Genomic DNA, 21,305 nt, shown 5'->3' with positions numbered 1-21,305 from the left:
TACAGTACCTCTTTCTCTAAATCTCTCTTCCTAAGGTGAAAGCTCTTCAGTTTTTGCAGCATTATGTCATTGGCTTTCTGGCTTTCTTGGCAATGTTCAGCGTCAGGAATGACGGTATCCTAAGGGTAATGGTTTGAGAGACTAGATTGAATTTTTTCTCTGGAGCTAAAATGGAGAAGGAAAACCTCCTTTCAGATGTAAGGGGCCAAAGGAGATAAATCATATTGAATCCATGCTTCAAATGCTCTTCATTAACTCAGAGTTAATATAAAAGCCTGCACGTGTAGCCGGGCAGTGGTGGCGCACGCCTTTAATCCCAGCACTCGGGAGGCAGAGGCAGGCGGATCTCTGTGAGTTCGAGGCCAGCCTGGGCTACCAAGTGAGTCCCAGGAAAGGCGCAAAGCTACACAGAGAAACCCTGTCTCGAAAAACCAAAAAAAAAAAAAAAAAAAGCCTGCACGTGGATTCACACATGCACATACATTGCTATTAAAAGTGGGTAGTTGGGTAGTGCCCAGTGGTGTAGTGGTGCACACCCTTAACCCAGAATGGGAGGCAGAGGCAGAAGGATCTCTGTGAGTTCGAGCCGGTCCTGGGTCTACAGAGCTAGTTTCAGAAAAGTCAGGGCTACAGAGAAACCCTGTCTCAAAAAAACCAAACAAATAAACAAAACCAGCAACAAAAGGAGTAAGTAGCATACTTGCTTATCCTCATCTATAATAAATGCATGCTTATACATTCATAGTATATTGATCCTTAGCCTGGCAGTGTACATACTCAAACTTAAATAAATTGTTACCTCTGACACTAGAACAGCCAGACATTCTCAACAATATTGCAACTAGGTAGTTCAAGAGTAGCCAGCATGAAGGTAACTATACCAAGATAACCTAGAGGTTGAATGTGCAAGGCTTTGTGCTTGAGTTCTGTTACTTACATGTGCAACTTTGGACAAGAGTTCATCTCTTTTAAAGCTTTGTTTTTCTGAGTTAAAAACAAAAGCCTAATAAGACAAAGAATGATGTAAAGTTGATTCAGACATGTCAGGGATAGTAAATGTTTGAATGTAAGTGCCTCCAGGGATAGATAGTCAGTCAGGAAGTCAGCAAATACTGGCTGCAAGCTCATTATGGGCTTGACTCTGCATTGGGTACAGAACAAACAGAAGGTTTGCATATCTAGTGGGGTGGGAGATACAGAACAGGCAAACAGGAAGTATTTATTTGGAGTGGGGTGGGATCCACTGAGAGGGCTGATGATACACTGCTATTAAGACATCCAGTACAGCAGCAGCCAATAAGTGGACTGAAGAACAGCAGCCAGGAACCAGGGGAAATCTAGGCAACTATTGCACTTAAGCAGCTGTCAGGAGCGTGGGATAGAAAAGCTAGTAACCAAGAAGAGTCTACACCACATTTAAGTCAAACCTTTAAAAACACAGTTATGTGTTTGTGGGCCACCTCTTTGAGATCTTTGATTTGCACAGCTTAGTGTGCTATCTGGCATTCAACAAATACTGATGTTTAACAACATTTAGCTAGATGATACAAAGGTTTTTTATCATATTGAAAACACAGCAATGAGAGCAAGGCATGGTGGTGCACGCCTTCCTAGTGATTCATTTTACTGACTTTTCAAGAATCAACAAATGGTAGCACATGCCTTTAATCCCAGGACTTGGGAGGCAAAGGCAGGCAGATCTCTGAGTTTGAGGCCAGCCTGGTCTACAGAGTGAGTTCTAGGACAGCCAGAGATATGCAGAGAAACCCTGTCTCAGAAAACTAATAAATAAATCAATAATAAATAAAAATAAAAAACAAAAACAAAAACCATGGCAAGCTATGCACTCATATTTCAGCTCAGATGAATGTACTTACAATGGAAGACAAGTACAACAGAAAAAGCTAATTTGAAAATTTAGCAAGTACATACCCTTTCATACCATTTCTGTTGAATGCAGTTGCTGCACAGGACAGAGAGCAAGTATGGTTCCTTATTTAATGAAACAGGCTGAGAAAGCTCATATTACTTGGACAAGTCACATAACCAAGACATGTGAGGCCAGGATTTGAACTCATTGACACTTCATTTAAAAATTATCTTCTATCTATCTATCTATCTATCTATCTATCTATCTATCTATCTACTGGATATATTGGTATTTTTTGGTATTTTATGGATATATAGGTGTTTATACAGCCTGCATGTATGTCTGGTGCCCACAGAGGCCATAAGAGCAGTTAGAGCCCCTGGAACTGAAATTATAGGCAGTTCTGAGCCTTCATGTGGATGCTGGGAATTGAACCTGGGTCCTGTGGGAGGACAGTTCTTAACTCCTGAACCACCTCTCTAACACTGTTACTTCATTTTTCATTCTACTCATGTATATAGATCTCCCTGCTCCAAATTATTTTTAATAAGGCAAACAAATCATTAATGTGAACAATCCATAAGAGCAGACTGGCCTAAAATATAAAACCACTGCTCTGGAAGGAAGAAGGTCTAGATATCTAGTTAGTATCTCAATTCTTTATCAGTTTCCCATTACATCTGACTGTACACAGATGTGGGAACTGGATGCCAAAGAGAAACAGTACGAGGCATCAGGAGAGGGCTGGGTGGTTGGAGGTCTGGTTCTGTCTTTTCTTTTCCTGTAACTTACTTCTGAGACCTTTCATAGCCTCTTTCAGCTCACCCCAACCCCACTGGAAGAGCTGATTTATTTATTTTTTTATTTTGTTTATTTTTTACCTGACATGTGAGAAGTCCTATTGTCAGGGCCAAAAGACTGTGGATTCTAGAGGCCAGTGGGCAAGTCCTCATCATAGGTGGAAGTTCCAGGGTTTCCTTACAAGGCGAGCAATCCACGAACAAATTAGAATGGAGCCACTTTGTACCCTATATGTACACAATTCAGATGTGTCACAACAAAGTCAAAGGACCCATATATAGCCTTTAGGTAAAATACCGATAAAGCTCTACACTTAAAAGTTATAAGCAGGGTTCTGAAGCATCTTTCCTTGGGATACCTTTATACTCTTAAAATTTATTGAGAAAAACAAAGCACAATTTTAAAAACAAAAAAAAAATTGAGGACTATATTTTTTACATTAGAAATTGTAACAGAATGTTTTAGAGTATTTGTTTACCAATTCACTTCGCTAACAATACATTATATCTGAACATAAATAGGCCTTTTATTAAAATTATGTCCTCAAAAATAAAAACGCTAGTGGAGAAGCAGTTTTCTAGTTTTTGCAGATTTGAGGGTATTGGGGTTCAGACTCAGGGATTCACTTGTGCTCGGCAGGTGCTCCTCCTGTGCTAGTTACAGACCCAGACTCATTTGCATTTAATTTTAATTCTGTAGTTGAAAAGGCAGCAGGATTCTCATTTTTGATCCACACACCCTGTGGTGGTTTGGATCAGAATGTCCTCCATGGGCCCATATATTTGAATGTCTCCAGGGAGTGGCCCTTTTTGAAAGGATTAGAAGGATAAGGAGGTGAGGCCTAGTTGGAGTAGGTGTGACTTTGTTGGAGGATGTGTGCCTCTAGGGGGGTGGGCTTTGAGGTTTCCATGCCAGGCCCAGAGTCTTTCCCACTGCCTGCAGATCTGATGTAGTTCTCAGCTACTGCTTCAGTGCCCGCCTGCATGCCGCTACGCTCCTCACCATGACAATAATGGACTAAACCTCTGAAACTATAAGCAAGCCCCAATTAAATGTTTTCTTTTATGAAAGTTGCCTTGGTCACAGCGTCTCTTCACAGCAACAGAACAGTGACTGTGCATCATACCCAGCAATAATAATGTCTTTGTTCCCTGCTGCTAGCTTAATTATAAATATATATAGTATGCTATATGAGTTCTGAGTCTGATCCACTTTTCAAACTGATTTTTTCCTTTTAAGAACATTCTTTATATCTGATAAATAAATAAAATTTTTTTATTGTTTATTACATTTAATTTTGTGTGTGCAATACATGTGGAGGTCACAGAACAATTTGGGGGAGTCAGATCTTTGCTTCCACCACGTGCATTTCAGTAACTGAATTCAGGTTCTCAAACTTGATGGCATGTGCTTTTACCCATGGAGCCATCTTGCTAGCCCCCAAACAACCTTATTTCTTAAGCAGTTTGTGTCTTACTATAAAGGTATGACTGGGCAAGGAATGGTGGCTCACACACCCATGATCCAAGCAACCAGGAGACTAAAACAGGAAGACCACCATGAGTCTGAAGCCAACCTAGGTTACATAATAAAACTCTGTCTTAAAAAAAGGGGGGAAAGAAGAAAGGAGGGAGGAAGGGAGAGAAGGAAGAAGGAAGGGAGGGAGGAGGAAGGAGTAGCAGATGCAAATCCAAAGACTAGGGCCATCATAACCAATAACTGCCACTTGTTTTCTACTGAGACTAGCAAATGCTTCCTGGGCCCTCATCACTGCAGCTTGGATGCTCCGCCCCAGAAGGACTCTGCTGGGATCATTGAAAAGACACAGAGACAGAAGGCAGAAGAAATAGCTACACCACATCAGTCATGTCTTAATAAAAGTGCTTTTGACTTTACAGATGCTCTCAGAGCATATTTTGAGAAAATGGATCTAGAATAAAGAAAAATAAAAAAGAGTGGGAATTTGGAGATGTTAAAGAAATTCTTTAGTCAAGATAAGACCAGGAAATTGACTTCTTAACACAAAAACTAATGGTGGAAAAAATCTATGTCATGTTAAACTTCTGTAGTTAAACCACCTGGAAAGGTACCGTGGATTGGGAGGCACTAAACTCGAGGTCTCTGCTGAAGTCAGCCGCTCTGAGGTGTGGCCCCTGGAACAGCACCATCCATTCCCCCTAGAACAGCATGTTCTATAAAGTCTCTACGTCAACAAGCCCTCCTTGTCAGGATGCGCATGTCCAAGACTGAGAATCACTGATCTGGGCAATTCTTAGAGAGCTCTTTAGTTTTTTTTTTTTTTTTAAACAAAGACAACAACAGTATTTTCCAAAAAATAATAGATTTACTCTCAAATAACACATAAATATTATGAGAATGACGCCATGACATGTTCACAGCAATATACCAACTCCATTCAAGTTATTACAAGATTAAAATAAACAAAGCTGGGTATAGTGGCACATGCCTGTAACTACTTGGAAGGCAGATGCAGGAGAATCACAGGAAATAGGAGGCCAGCTTGGTCTACATAACAACCAATCAACCAACAATTAAATAATAATTTTTCAAGTACACTAGACTTGTCCAATTTCCTAGCTCCAACTGGCTTGCTTTCTTCAGCAAGTTGACCCTTGGCATACACCACCACAGCTACCAGATCAGCTTTCTTCCTAACCAGCCAACTAACAAGGATTAACTTTACCTACGCAGTGCAGTAGCTCATACCTGAAAATCTAACACTCAGAGTCGCAGGCATTATTAGCATTTTGAGGTCAAGGCCAGCCTCGACTACATAGTTTCAAGCCAGCCTGGGCTACATACCAAGACCCTGTCACAAACCAACCAAATTTGATTTGAGATTTTGTTCTTCTTTGAGGTTCATATACTTTAAGGAAGAACTATACCAGGTGTGCCCTGACTTGTGAAAACTACCCCTTCCTGGATGTACTTTTAGGTATTTTGCTCAAACAAACAAACAAAACAAGACAAAGCTTTAGAATGACATTAAAAATTCAGTTTCTCTAAATGTGTTGATAAAAGGTTTTAATGCTGTTTTCTATGTTTTATAATTTTACAAGTAATATGTGCTATAGTTTTACTTTGTAAGAAAAAGAACAATTTTATTCAGTTTATTGCTAAATTAGATTTGAAACCATATTTTAAAAATCCTCTGGTAGTCCAAGTAAATCAGACATGCCCTACAATTCCCAACAAAACAAAACAAAACAAAACAAAACAAAAAACAAGAAAGGAAGGAAGGAAGGAAGGAAGGAAGGAAGGAAGGAAGGAAGAAAACCCTCTTTCAAGGAATTCCTGTAGAGATGATTCTTAGGAGTGGTCATGGGTACCCATAAAACTCCCAGGTTAACTGTCACCTCTACCAAAATCAAGCCAAGCCAAGAATTATTGTTCTTCAAGGTGAGTGCCCAGAAACCAGTAGAAACTTCTCTAAATTTGTGGTACATTTCCCCTTCTGTTTCTATTTTTAAAAAAACAATAATTCTTCCTATGAACAAGTACTATATCTGAGTATCAAGTCTAAATGTCCAACACTGACCACTTGAAACTTTGGGGATTGCATTAGACACTCAGCATCTGCATCAGTACCTGGGTGCCGGCTGCCTCCATCACTTCCTCCAGCTGCTCCCTGGACTGGATTATCTCAAAGTTAGGGGTGCAAGTTTGTGCCTCCCCCTTTGCAGCCTGCTGCTGGAGCTCTTCCTTTTCCTGCTTCAGCTCGTCGACCTGCTGCTGGAGCTTCGTACTTTTAGCTCTCTCGCTCTCGCAGGTGAAGAGCAAACTTTTCACTTCCGCGATCAGCTTCTCAACTTTAGATTTCAATTTCCGTCTTTCTTTCAGGTTCTCCTTTTCCCGCTTCTGGAATTCCTCCTGAAAGGCCACGAACTCTTGTTCCCGGATCTCCTTCTCCCTTTTCAACAAGCCCAAAGCGGAACTGGTGGCAATCTCCAGCTCGCCTTTCTGCTGCTGCAGTCTCTGTAGCTCTTGGTCTTTCTGGCTTAAGGTCTTCTCTATCTCCAGGCACTGGCTGACCGACCTGTTTCTCTGCTGTATCTCGGCCATGTACCTTTCCTGTAAACGGACGTAATGGACCTTGATCTTTTTAACCTGGAGCTGCAAGGTCTCCTTGTCTTTCTTGGATTCCTGAAGGTGCTTTTTGGCGGTAGCCGAAACCTCCTGCAGATCCTGAAATTTCTTGTTGATATCATTCTTCTCTAGGAGGACGTTGTATTTGTCATCGATTAACGCCTCCATGTTCTCCTTTAGTTTGTTTATGATGTCAACCAACACCTGCTGTTTGGTGACCTTCATCTGTAGTTCTTTAAGCCTGTTTTCCAAGTGCAGGTTCCTACCGTGGAGGTCTTGGATCTGCTTCTCCTGTTTTCTGTTAGTCTGTTTTAATCTCTGCAAGGCTTCGTTTAAAGCCATGTCCTCTTCCAGAGGCTCCAAGTTTTCAAAGCTTAGCTCCCTATCAGGCGTCATACACTTGTCCTGAGATCTGCTCTTGAAGATGCCCGCTGGAGTCCAAGATGAGGTAATGGCTAGGCTGTCTACACCATCTTCTGTGACTTCCTCCTGGTGACTAACTGACATCTCAGAAATCTCCCCAGAATTCTCTATTTCTTTTGAAGAAACTTCAGGCTGTAAATTATAGTAAATAAATGTGAAAGAGTAGACTGCTGAGTATAACTCCCAACAGCATGGCAAACACAAGCATAGACATAAGCTAGACATGTGTATCATATTTACTTAGATAAAAGAAAAATTACATTTGGGCTCTCATCATCTTTTATGATGTAAACCTTGGTCACATATAAGGTGCTTTCTTTGGTTTCAAAATCAATTAAGCAAATGTATTACTTACCCTATACACTATAAAGATCTTTAATACTTCATCCATGCTGACTCCTATGAACATTAGAATGGCAGACATACTTCATGATTGTCTTTATGCCCACAATACAATTTTTCTGGGTGCGTGTATGTAACAAAAGACTGCAAAGTTGTGGTATAGAACACTGAAATGAATATGAAATTAAAACCCCTGTATGAAGTATCTGCAGGGGTAGTATTATACAACTTAGAGATGCTGAGCCCCTGCACGTTTAATGGCTTTTCATTGCCCTGGGATAAAGTCAGTTATCTTACCAAGGTTCCCAAGACCCTGCTAATTGCTACTGATAGCATACCCTAGTACCCTGTCATCCTCCTCTTCCATACCCCCTGCTCCTTGCAGCTCCATGTTTCCTAGACTCTAGGCTTCCTTGAGGTCCTAGTAGGTATCACAGACCTCGCAGGTATAAGGAGTCCATAAGATATTACCCCTTGTTTGTGGAATGCTTTCCAATCCACAGTTGTTCAATGGACCTTTATTTACCCATCAGAGCTCAGCCCAAGGACAACTTCAAGGAAGCCTCCCCACACTCTCTTGCCTGGTGAAATACCCTCAGCAGAGGCAACCATCACCCTGTACAGTTCTAAGAGTCAAGTGTACAGTGGTTTGTGTGCTTGTTTGGTTAATAGCTGTCTCCTTTACTGGGATGATATTTTCATGAAGAGCCATGTGTTTTTCTTATTTGGTTGTTTTTAACATTATATAACCATTACATAGCTGTCTTGTACACAATAGATTCTCAAGAGTACCTGTTAACTCCTTGGCAGGTGTGTGGGGGGGGACGGGGACTAAATGCAGTGGGGAAAGGAATACACAATTTTTTTTTTTTTTTTTTTTTTTTTTTTTTTTTTTTTTTGGTTTTTCGAGACAGGGTTTCTCTGTGTAGCTTTGCGCCTTTCCTGGAACTCACTTGGTAGCCCAGGCTGGCCTCGAACTCACAGAGATCCGCCTGGCTCTGCCTCCCGAGTGCTGGGATTAAAGGCGTGCGCCACCACCGCCCGGCTTAGGAATACACAATTTTGAGAAACCTTAATTAAACAGATCTTGGAAATGCTGGTTTCTAGAAATCAACATTCTAAGAAATTCTCTTTCAAATACTGCTAATTTCCAAATCAATAAACAAAAAAACCTGCTCATAGTCACAGACAGATGAGTAATACCTTTTCTTATGAAACTCATACTACAAAGTGATTATTTCCACTACTCTTGGATTAAACTCTTCTGCTGAGGTTGTTTATTGATCACACAGACTTTCTACTGTTGATGTCATCAATGCATTTAGGATATCACAGGTGACCACAACCAATGACACCTAAGACAATAAGTATTTGCTTGTCCAAAGAAGTCCAACAAAACAGACAAGGCTTTTGCTTTTTTTTTTTTGTCACATAATTTAATAAATACCTCTGTACATCCTCCCTTTCTCAACCCTTCCCACAAGGCCGACTCTTGAGTCTCAGCTGGTTTGGTGTAAGGCACCATGTTGGTACTATGCCATGTAAAGAGTAAGAGTAGGACAGTGAGTCATAATCCTTAGAGAAATAACCATTTGGTAGAGCTATTCTATAGGTATGGACTGAATTTATCAGGAAAAATTGTATCTGATTGGTTAAGCTCTCCATGGAAGTACAGTCCCTTGAACTGACCTGATGATTTAACGATATTTGGAAAGTCTCAGACTGTGTGTCTGTAAACAGTGAAAGCACCCCTGCACCCATTAACACGCTACATACAGGCTTTAATGACACCAATGTTCGATCTTACCTCCTCTGTTTCATAGTTAGTTCTGAAGTCAACCAGGTCTAAGCAATTCTCACCATCAAATGCATCTTCACTACTTCCGCAGACATTTTCTTTACACAGAAAGCTTTGAGACTGACTGATGTTGAGGGCGACATCTACAACAGTGCTTCTAGCCAGTGACTTTTCCACACATGGCTGTGTCTCTCCTCTGTAGTAATTCAGAGAAAGGCCTCGAGGAGATCTCCTGAGGTGCTCATCAGCAAGTTGGTCTTTATTTTCGGAAATGCTATCTTCCATTGGACTTTCTCCCTTATATGCATCTAGCTTCTCGCTGGCATCTGCTGTATCATTATATTCCTGGCTTTGCAACTCTGGCTTCTCCGAGTAAGAAAAATCCTCCCCCAGGTCTTGAAATGTCATCTCATCATTAAATGCTTCTATCCAGTGAAATTTGCAAATGGGTTCAAATTGTCTTAAGGAAGAAACCCTAGTGTTAGCTGGTTGATTCTGCACACTCTCTGAGTAATTCCCAAGGTTGACATCTTATTAGAAAAAGAAAGTAGATGATGAGTTACCATAAACATATGTTGTAACTGTTATACTTAAAACTAAATATTGAAATCTTTTAAGGATGGTGTGTTATTTCAAACAAAACAACTTTTTCTATTCTTTTTTGTTGTTTCGAGACAGGGTTTCTCTCTGTAACAGTCCTGGTTGTCCTGGAGCTTGCTTTGTAGACCAGGCTGGCTTTGAACTCACAGAGATCTGCCTGCCCCTGCCTCCCGAGTGATGGGATTAAAGGTGTGTGCCACCAACCCCTGGGCAAATTCTTCTAAACTTTCGTATTGGTTCTAGGAGTTTGTAGGTGCTTATTAATTTCTTATGTAGAAAAATCATGTTTACAAATATCACTTCTCTTTAACTTAAAAATTGTTATTATTGTATATGTATAGATGTGTGGGAAGACATGCCACAGCACATGTGTGGGTCAGTGGACAACTCTGTGGAATTCTCTCCTTTCTCTTTTATGTGGACCCTGGGGATTGAACCCAGGTCACCAGGCTTGCATAGCAAGCACCTTTATCTATGGAACCATTTCATAGGCCCTTGTCTGCCTTTTTATAATCCTCACACCACTTGCATTTCTTATTCCTGTGTATAATGAATTCTAGAGTAAGGTTTCCCAAATCTTTTAAAATTACTATTCTTTATAGTTATTAAAACAAATTTCTATATATTATTTGGGCTTTCATTGATTAATATGGTTAGTGTGTTTTATAACTAACTCTTAACTAGCTTTTAACCCAGTATCAGTTTAAGACAAAATAAGAAATTTTGGTTATATCAATACACATCTCCTAAAATGCTTGTGTGGTATTCTAGTGTTTGAGACGATTTGAATCACAGCGTGCTCATTAAAGATACATGACTCTGAGCAAATCAGATTCTTAACGCAAAATGTAAATATAATGTACTCTTATTTCAGAAAAAGAAAACCCTAACATTTCATATGATTACCTGTGGTTTACTTTAATAACATATATATGTTATTATATATTTTTATAATTATTTAATAACATATATGTGTATATATATATATATATATATATATATATATAAATCTCAGTACCTGGATATTGTTGTTATTATCACAGAACACACAGTTTTTCTGTTTTTTATATTGCAGTAAAGGATACTTACCACCTATCAAACTGTCTTGTGTGCTATAAATATCTTCAGAGAGTATGTGTGTAGACTCATTTTCCCTTTTTATATTCTTTGTTTCATCCTGTATAATAATTTAAAAACATTAATACTTCAAGAAAATATCAGCTTCTTCTAAAGGAGTACAGAATTTACTCTATAGTTTTTTTTTCATTTTTATTTATTTTTTCTATTATCAGCTTGATACAATACAAATTCTTATACTAGTGAAATGTTTCATTGAGGCTTGCCAGTAATTGAGTAAAACCAAAACTTATTATAAGTCACAGTCATCCTAGGGTCCCCCCCTGCTATATAGCCTCTCTGGTTCTGTGGGTTGCAGTTTGATTGTTCTTTGCTTTATATCTAGTATCCACTTATGAGTGAGTACATGCCATGTTTGTCCTTCTGGGTTTGGGTTACCTCACTCAGGATGATATTTTCTAGTTCCATCCATTTGCCTGTATATGTACCACATTTTTTTAATCCACTCTTCAGTTGACGGGCATCTAGGTTGTTTCCAGGTTCTGGCTATTACGAATAATGCTGCTATGAATATAGTCGAGCATGTATCTTTGTGGTATGATTGAGCATTCCTTGGGTATATGCCCAAGAGTGGTATGGCTGGGTCTTGAGGTAGATCCCAATTTTCTGAGAAATGGTCATACTGATTTCCACAGTGGTTGTACAAGTTTGCATTCCTACTCTATAGTTTTTTATGAATTTTTTTATTCACAGACAGAATGTGAATTTTAGTGCATTTAGTTCATTTCTATTGCATATTGTTGCAGCACATTTGGGCTTTACCCAACAGGTCTGCAGGGAGAGGATGACTGGACCACGGGCCTGAGTGCAGGTGTCTGAGATGGTCTGCACTTGGCTGTGCTGGGGGGAGGTCTTTTGCTCCACCCCTTGGCATTCCTTTAAATACCCTAGGGCAGAGACAGTTGGGCCCCCGCCCCCTAGTCTATCCTGTATCTTCTCTCTGTTTCCCTCCCCTCTGTCCTTCTATCTAACATTTCCTGCTGCTCCTACTCAAGAGTACTCTGGGGGAAATGTGAGGGTGAGGGATGGTCCCCCACAGATGGCACCACTGAAAAGAGACTAAGAAAAAAGAAAAAAGAATATAGACATTTATATCCAGGGTGCTTGGCAAAAGTGGGAGTGCGGCTCTGCCAGTTAAAGAAGAGAGAACGATCTGGTTTTGTAGTGAAAGCTAAATAGGGAAGGGGGTTTTCCTTGGGAGAAAAGGAAAAAAACAGACTGGATGTCTGAGGCTGCAGCATAGAATCTTCTCTATCAAGATTTCTCTCTGTCTGTCTCTCTCTTAATTTCTATGAAAAGTAGGGAAAGTCAGAAATATATAGTGTAAGAAGTATAACTTAGAAGAGTAAGGTAGTGTAGGAAAGATTTAGAAAATAAGATATGCAACTGGACAGAGAAACTAAATCTTTATTTTTCTAACTTTGGGGCCAGGAACACAAACAGGGAAAAATCTGTCCACTTTGAGTTTAACGGGAAGAAAAAAAACTCTTCTTTGAGCTTATTGGGCAGGAAAAAAGCTCTTCTTTGAGTTTATCAGGCAGAAAAAAGATTCCTATGGAAGCTTTTAGCCTGAGGACAGCTAAAATGTTAAGTCCAAGCAGCAGAGGAAGGAAATTTCCCTTGTGGCAGATGCGGATGAATGAAAGAAAAATCCTCTGCTCTGCCAGCAATGCCTGAGAGCACTTTTACAACATTGTACCAACAGAATTAGTTTCCTCTTTACCATGAAGTCAAAAGCTTAGAGAACAGAAAATTTGGGAAAACTTAATCTTTTTCTTTCAAACTAAAAGCTTTCTTAAAAACTTAATCTCTCTCTAAAAAACTAGAAAGCCTTTCAGAACTTTCTCTAAGATTTTCTTTCTGTAAGGACAAAAGTAAGAATCACTTGGAGATATTAGTGCAGGAATTCACCAGTGGTTTACTCTAAGAAAAAACAACAAACTTCTTGGAACAGGGCAAAACCTCTTTAAGTTCTGTCTTTCTTTTGAACCAGAAAAAACAGCAGTTACTTCAGACCCTAGCCAGAATTCTTCTGCAGCTAGAAAGATGCTCAGGAAAGTGTAGGGCAGCTTGAGGAAGCTGCTGGCATGGTAGAAGCTGAGCTATGTCTGCAGCTGCAGCAGAAGCAGCATCAGAAACTCTGTCTGGGGGGAGGATCTGAGCCAGGACAGGATGGAGAACTATCCAGGAAAGCTTTTTTTTTTTCTGTCAGAGAAAGGACCTTTCTCAGAAAAGCTTTGTTTCAAGCACTTTTGGTTTTCCCCCACTGACTCCGGGTGAGGCGAGGGAGTGAAGCCCTGAAGGGTGGTTGCCTCTGGGAATAAGCTACTCTCTGAGAGCACATGGACAAACGAATGCAACCCAATGGGGGACTGGGCCAGGTCAAAGTTCTGATTAGGGAAGTACACCTCTCCTAATGGGAGGCTAGGGATAACAAAAACCTCCCCTAATAACAAGCAGGACGAGATGTCTATCAGGGAAAGTCTCTCTGAAGGAGCTGCAGGAAAGCTTTGCTTTAAGTGCTCTTGTTCCTTTTCACTGTCTGGCTGAAGCAAATGAACAAGCCCCGCGGACATTTTGGAATCAGGGATGCCAGCCTCAACATGTGCTAACGAGGCAGGTGTGATTCTGATCTGGGGTCAGTATTAGATGAAAGAAAAACACCTATTAAGATCACCTCAGAGAGAACAGAAATCCTTTGACTCAAGAATCCTCACATAGTGTATTTAAAAAGCTTGTTTGAAAGCAAGCCGGTAAAAGGGAACCGGAAGTCGACTCCCAGACCCAAAAAGAACTATGGGAAATGGAGTCCAAAGGGTAGCTCGTAACAGCGGGCCGATACAAGAGAAATCCATTCTGGGAAAGGTAGTTTTTCCACTAAAGATGGCGATATTGCCTGGAAAAACTGTTTTTTTAAACTGGAAATAAAACTTCCTTCCTAAGCATTTCTAGAAAGCTTAGATTTACTTCCCAAAAAGTTGAGAGCAAATAAACAGCTTGCCTCACAAGAGATAATTAAAAAAAAATATCTTATGAGATTGAGTTGTGTTTAATATTCCATAGAAACATTGATAACATTAAAAGATGCTCTTAGTAAACTTAAAATGCAGCTTTTAAAAAATTAAGAAGGAGGAAAATTGAGAGTTTGTTGAGTATCAGCTCCAATGAAAAACCGTAAGGAAACAGAGCTTGGAGCTGTGCCACTTTTTTTTTTTAATTTTTTATTTTATTTTTTTATTTTTTGGTTTTTTAAGACAGGGTTTCTCTGTGTAGTTTTGGTTCCTGTTGTGGATCTCGCTCTGTAGACCAGGCTGGCCTCAAACTCACAGAGATTCACCTGGCTCTGCCTCCCGAGTGCTGGGATTAAAGGCATGTGCCACCACAGCCTGGCCGAGCCGTGCCACTTTTAACCAGAGGCAGATAGATACAGGATCCTTTGAGAAAATGCCTTATATTGCCTATAAGTTGCACAGTGTTTTGTATGGTAGCTGGATGACAAAGAGTTACCTATAAGAGCAATGAAGTCACTTAGAAATATGTTAAGCTTTCAAGGCAAATAGTCCAGCAGGGGAACCTGTTGAAAGCTGCAGGTCTGGAACCTCACTCCAACTTAGACAATTATCTTCTCATGATTGGAAATCTGTTGAGTTGCCAGTTAAGTAATTCAGAAACAGAGTATTCCTTAGGAGGTTTTTCTTCCCATTCTCTTTTTGGGTTTGAAATGAACTCCAAAGAAAATTACTCTCTGTCTTCTTGGAAGAGAATGTAAATGTTAAGAAATCTTCTAGGTGTTTGCTAAGTTAGATATTTGCTAATGGTAGCCCTATAGAGAGTTTGCTAAGAGATCCTTCCTAGTGTAAGTTAGTTAAGAGTAAGAAGTATATTTGCTAATGTGGCCCTATAGAATTTCCTTAAGAACATAAGCTTGTAAGAAGTATACTTAAATGTTGAATGTGAGTCTAAATGTTTAATGTAAAAAAAATGGCCATGACACGTAGTAAATGGCCATGCTAGTTGTAAATAAGAATTGTAAATAAAGTATAAATAGGCTTTAGGTCTAAGGATATGGTGAAGGTTTAATAGAGGGATTATATGGTGAAGGTTTAATAAAGTCATTTAGAGTAAAGTAGGAACCTGGGATGCAGAAAGTAGCATCCCTAGCAGACTAAGCAGTTCCAAAAGCCACCAATAACAAACAAACAAACAAAAACAGCTTCAGAAAGTAGCAGCCAAGTGTCCATGGCTGAGACCCATGGAGCATCATAGCTTCCCAAGCAGTGGACCTCAAGAGCCAGCCAAAGCAGAGCCAGCAAGAGGGTCTGCAGTCTTTTGGCTGTGAAGAAGCCATAGTGAGAAGTGGACATGCTAAGCTATAAGAAAGGCCAATGGCAGGCAGCAGCTTGAAAAGCCCAGACAAGACGCTATACCACTATACCATGAGAAAAGTGAATGGTGGACAGTGGCTTTGAGAGCCCAGCAGCTTGCATTGCTATTGGAAGGGTGAACGGCAAGCAGCAGAGACTGTAGAAACCAGAATGCTTCGGAGGCTGACAGCAGAATAGTGTCAGTGCCTGACGAACCGCTGAGACACGTGAGAGCTGCTGGGTGCTCCAGGCTGAAGAGCCTGACTGAAGATCTGCTGCTGGGACCCAGTCGGCTGAGCGCTTGGACCATCAGCAAAGCAGGTAATGGCTTTCCGCCCAGAGCCAGGGTTGCTGTGGAAGGGCCACAGTTCAGCTCAGAGCAGCTGAAAGGAGCCTTGAGCCCATGTGGCTGGGAGCTGTTCGGAGGCTCTCTGACCTCAGGACACAGAGATCAGAGACAGCCTGGTTACGGAAGGCTGCAGACTGCAAAGCGCAGCAGCAGCTGAAAACTGAATGTTTCAGAGAGACCTGCTTGAACTGAAAGTTTCAGTTATGGAACTCCTCATATTTGGAGCTTTTTGCTATACACAGACTTAAGGGCAGCTGACCAGAACTCTTTTTGAACTTTTGAACTTAAGAAATGAGATGGACAGTAATGATTTCATTTTTCTAAATAGGTTCAAGATTTAGTTTAAAAAATGACAATGGTACAGTTTGAATTTACTTATGTATATAGACTATCAATGTTGATGATTTATAGAACTGTTTATGTAAAAATGGAACTGTTTAAATAGAGAAGATTGTTTTTTTCTAACTAGGTTTGAGATGTAGTTTAAAAAATAAAGAAGGTTGAGATATAGGTTTGTAGGAATTATAATTGTGTATAGTAATGAGCATGACTTTTCCTACTACTTCCTGCTGATTGGCAGCACTGGTAACCTTATGGGGATTCTGAGAAAATTAAGAATTATAGCTAAATCTTGGCTGTAGTAGCCTGTGAGGATGGATCATCTCAGCCAGTTGCTTTGATTGCTGATTTTGGATGTTGGTGATTTTGGATGTTGGATCATCTGGGTCATGGTGTCATCAGAGACATTTCAGGGGTTCTTGGCTGATCAAACCATATTAGCCTGGAAGCAATCCATAGCTTCTCATCTTCTGTGGAAACAAAGCAGAACCTCTTTTCCAAAGCAGTGTATCCTTAGACATAAATTTTGAAGTCAAGATACATGTAAAATATACATATTAGTTTAACTCAACAGCCTTTACAATCAAATGTCTTTCTGCAGTAAAAATCCCAAAGACAATCCAGTCTCTCTGTGTGATTTCCATCTTTATATGTCTTATTATATTACTTTTATTTTCTCTTTAAAGACTTTATTTTTAAAACTGTTTCTTTATAAAACTGTCTATCCTCCTTTTCCTCTCTCTTGAAAGCCTATATATATTTTTACACACAATATATACCATTTATAGGTTTATTCCATCTGAATATGTCTTTTGTGTATCTATAATCTTTTTCTGATCATTGCAAACTGCAGTATGGCTAGGATTAAAGTGGCAGCCCTGGCAGCTGATTCCGCCCACTTTAGATTCCCAACATGGCAGAGGTACCCAGGAGAGTCACACTTACCCTACCAACTTTGGGGTCCATGCTGCCACCAGGTAGTGTGCATCCCAGGTCTTAAGGGTCCCCCAAGCGGGCACACCCCAGAGGCATGTACCTTAAGGTCATAGGCAGGTGTTAACAATTACCTGCTACCTCACTAGGGGCGATGCTTCAGGGCATTGCTCAACCACCTACCCACTACAGTCTACAAAACTCAACATTCTTGAAGATCCTGAGACATCATGATCTCTTTTATTTCATGAGAAAGGACACTAGGACCTCTCATGAAGATACAGGATGGATGCTGTCAATGTCTTGCACAACAACCACTCATTTGCAGACACAGTGGAAGATGCACTAGAGCAGGAGACAGGCCCTTGTTTAGGCTCTCATCCTCTTTGTGACTGAGCTGTGGCCATGTCCCCGTCCTGCACGCCTGGAACTTCATGAGCAGAAAGGATCTGTTTCAGCATGTGTAAAACTGCACCACCCTTTGCACACCAAGACTAAGAAAACCAGGCCTTGCACGCCCCTTCCTTCTGTGTCTACTGGAGATCTTTTACCATCCCTTGTAGTTTTGAAAAAAACACGTTCACATGAGAGCAATCTGGGTTATCCCCTCAAACTTCTGACTGCAGAGAACACACCCGAGGCAAGTCTGAAGCAACAGAGCTGGCTTCTGTACAGAAGAGTGAGTCTGAGTCAGAGATGTCTTGAGAAGGACCACTGATGTCTATTGTTTCCAACTCTGATGGACTTTCTAAATTTTCATGGAAAATATCTACTTCAAAACATACAGGATCTGAAGACGATGATAATAGCTTCCCCCCCCTTTTGGGATGATTACCAAAAGGTTTGAGAGTCCTTATTTCTAACTGCCGAATGATGGAAGGAAGGCCTCTGAGAAACAAGCAAACAAAAGAGAAAGACACACTTTTAATGTCAATCACTATGTGCAACGACTTTCCTCTTCACAATAAGAAAGCAGTAAGGGGGCTGGAGAGGTGGCTCAGCAGTTAAGAGCACTGGCTTCTCTTTCAGAGGACCTGGGTTCAATTCCCAGCACCTACACTGCAGCTTACAACTGTTTGTAACTCCAGTTCTGCAGGATCTGACACCTCTTCTGGTCTCTTTGGGCACTGCACACATGTGGTACAAAGACAATACATGCAGGTCAAACTCCCATACACTTAAAATAATAATTTTAAAAAATTAGTAAAGTTCAGTACTCCAGATTTTAAAACATCATTTTCTGATTTGGTCTGGCAGTAAATAGTGATTTGACCAAAACAAGCCAATGTGTGTAGCATCTATCCAATAATGTCCTACAAAGTGTTACTTCCAAAATACTATCAGAAGCTTTTTAGTTTTCATAAAATGCTGCATTTCTGCTTGATGCCTTCTACATCACATCATTAAGTCAAATCCAACACTGTACAGTTTTTCCAAACCACACCTCCTCTCTCAATCGACGGGGGTTGAAATTGTTTTTTTTTTGGTTTTGCACCCCCCCACCTTGTCTTATGTTCATGACAATCCTCCTGTCTCAGCCTTCTGACTGCTGAGATTATGTGGTGCCACCATGACATTCAGCCTTGGTTTCCACTTGTTTTGGTTTACTTTCAGCATTTTGGGCAAGTGTCTGAATAATTGGAGGTGTCTTAGAAGTCCTGCATCACCCATAGCTACTGTCACCAAATTGTGCCCATTTTTCCTTTAAAATATTTGTCTGTAATCCACGTTCCAGTCCATCGTGTCTCTGCTGATCTAATAACATACACATCTGTCAGGAGACAGGGTAAGTAGGTCCAACCAGAGTCCAAATTCTTCTTCTTGTCCTTGGAGGCATTTCACACCCCACACCCACATCATTTACCCAATACTACTCCCCGTTCTAGCAGATCAGGCTCATTTCCCTACAAAGGGATGCTTCCTACCATCCCAGTCATCTCTCCGAGTCTGTGCTTCTCCTAGACCCTGCCTTAGTTTGCTTTCTCTTGCTGTGACTAAACACCACAACCAAAAACAACTGGCTAATACATCTGGTTCACAGTCCATCACTCCAGAACTCTGAGCAGGAACTCGAGTAGGAGCAGAGGTAGGAAGAGAAAGGAGCTTATTAGTTTAGTCAGCTACCATTTTTTCCCCACTACTCAGGCCCACCAGCTCAGGGATGGCTGGACCGTTCAGCATCAATAAGTAAGAAAATGCCCACAGATCAGTCTGATGGAGTAAGTTCCCAATTTTGAGGTTTCCTGTTCCTAGTTTGTATCAAGCTGACAAAAGCCAGCCACCGTCCATCTGGTTTTAAGTTTTCTGTGTTTCATTAGTCTTTGCATTGCTTTCTCATAATTCCTAATATTGGGCTACTGTTCAGTCTTCACTACTACTTAAAGGGTGTCACTATGTTGCAGGATATTATTTTAAGGTGTATTACTTTCATTTATGTTGCATTTGTTTAACTCTGTGAAGCTGTGCTACTGAGCCTGTCTAAAACACCTGATGGTCTAATAAAGAACTGAACGGCCGATGGCAAGGCAGGAGAAAGGATAGGGTGGGCTGGCAGGCAAAGAGAATATATAGAGGGAGAAATCTGGGAGGAAAGAAGTAGCCAGAGAAGGAGGAGGACTCCAGGGTCCAGCCACCCAGCTACACAGTAAGCCACGGAGAAAGAGTAAGATTTACAGAAGTATGAGAATGAGAAAAGCCCAGAGGCAAAAGGTAGGTGGGACAAGTTAAAGTCAAGGAAAGCTAGCAAGAAACAAGCCAAGCTAAGGCAAGACATTGATAATTAAGTATAAACCTCTGTGTGTGATTTATTTGGGAGCTGGGTGGTGGGCCCCCAAAAGAGCAAAAACAAACATTACTAATTTTCCATTTATACATTATAATTGTCTGGCAAGGACTCTATTGACAGCTTTTCAGGCAGTGTTGTCCCATGTCAGCCCTCCTCTTTCCCCGGCCCACTAACTTTCCTTTTATTCTTAAAGATTCACTTTTAATTATGTGTATGTGTTTGATTCTGTGTGGGTATGTGCTTGTGATTCGATGTGTCCTTGGAGGCCAGTGGTGTCAGATCCCCTAGAACTAGAGTTACAGAAGTTGTGGACCACCTGACTTGGGTGCTGAGATCCATGCTCGGGTCCTTTGTAAGAGCAGTATGTACTGTGTATGTATTACATATGTATTACATATGACAGTATGTAATAATGGCTGAGCCCATCTTTCTAGGCCCTAATTTTCATATTTATAGTCTCTTCTTTCTACATCAAATGGTGTAGATTAGACCACAGCTTAAAAAAAAAAAAACTTTTTCCGCTCAGTCTTTTTTTCTGTGAAACTACATGTAAATAAAACACTGATAACAAATCATAAAGATATTTATTTTAAAACAATTTTTGGTATACAAGTAATTTTACCATTTGTTAAATAGGAAAGCAAATTTACATATTAATCAGATGTTTATTTATCTGACATAATACCATCCAAAGATATACTACTTTGATATTTGTATGCCGAAGAATGAGAGTAGGAAAATGTTAAGTCTCTTTTCTGTAATGAAACGATTATTTCTATCAGACCAGAAAACTGCAGGCATAGTAAAAACACTGCAGATCATAACATATAAGTCTCAAACCTGAACAGAGGTGTAGTGTTTGTTGTTGTAGGTTGGTACAATGGCATGCACAATACCAGTTGTGTGATGTTATCAGGGGTGAATATTGCCTGACAATCATCAGATTCATTACACATTTTTCTGGGGGGGGGGGGTTTCGAGACAGGGTTTCTCTGTGTAGATTTGGAGCCTGTCCTGGAACTCATAAGTCGTTTTCCAAATGCAAAACGTTTTTCTTTTCCATGGACCTATGACTTGCAATTATACTTCTACCTGGAACTGGAGTTACAGTAGTTGTTAGTGGCCCAGTTGGGTGCTGGGAACCAAACTCCCATGTACTTAACCGCTTAGCCATCTGCTCTAATTACATTTTTAAAGGTTTGTTCATGCCTCCAAAGGCTCTGTACAATCTGCCAATTTACTAAAATAAAAAAAAAAAAAGGACTTCGTTTCCATCTTTCACTTCGGTCCCTCGAAAATGTTAGATTTTAAAAATACTTATTCAAGCCGGGCGGTGGTGGCGCACGCCTTTAATCCCAGCACTCGGGAGGCAGAGGCAGGTGAATCTCTGTGAATTCAAGGCCAGCCTGGTCTCTAAAGCGAGTTCCAGGAAAGGCGCAAAGCTACACAGAGAAACC

General features: G+C 40.5%; 1 protein-coding gene across 4 annotated transcripts in view; it reads right to left on the bottom strand.

Moving 5' to 3' along the window:
- Positions 1–21,305, bottom strand: part of Cage1 (cancer antigen 1) — a 37,965-nt gene that overhangs the window by 15,634 nt on the left and 1,026 nt on the right. For 3 of the 4 annotated variants that reach the window (XM_028856537.2, XM_037205790.1, XM_037205792.1), the window contains exons 2-6: positions 11,031–11,118; positions 9,351–9,871; positions 6,281–7,333; positions 2,752–2,898; positions 9–119 (exon numbers count right to left, since the gene is read on the bottom strand). In XM_028856537.2, coding sequence (XP_028712370.1) covers positions 9–119; positions 2,752–2,898; positions 6,281–7,333; positions 9,351–9,871; positions 11,031–11,118 — 1,920 coding nt within the window. The remainder of the gene's footprint in view (positions 1–8; positions 120–2,751; positions 2,899–6,280; positions 7,334–9,350; positions 9,872–11,030; positions 11,119–21,305) is intronic. The other variant, XM_037205791.1, reaches the window with a different exon arrangement.

This window comes from Peromyscus leucopus, chromosome 5, assembly GCF_004664715.2.
Source record: "Peromyscus leucopus breed LL Stock chromosome 5, UCI_PerLeu_2.1, whole genome shotgun sequence".
In the NCBI taxonomy this organism is placed as follows: domain Eukaryota; kingdom Metazoa; phylum Chordata; class Mammalia; order Rodentia; family Cricetidae; genus Peromyscus; species Peromyscus leucopus.
Note: the sequence above shows the minus strand (reverse complement) of the source record. Positions and strands in the feature narration are given on the sequence as shown.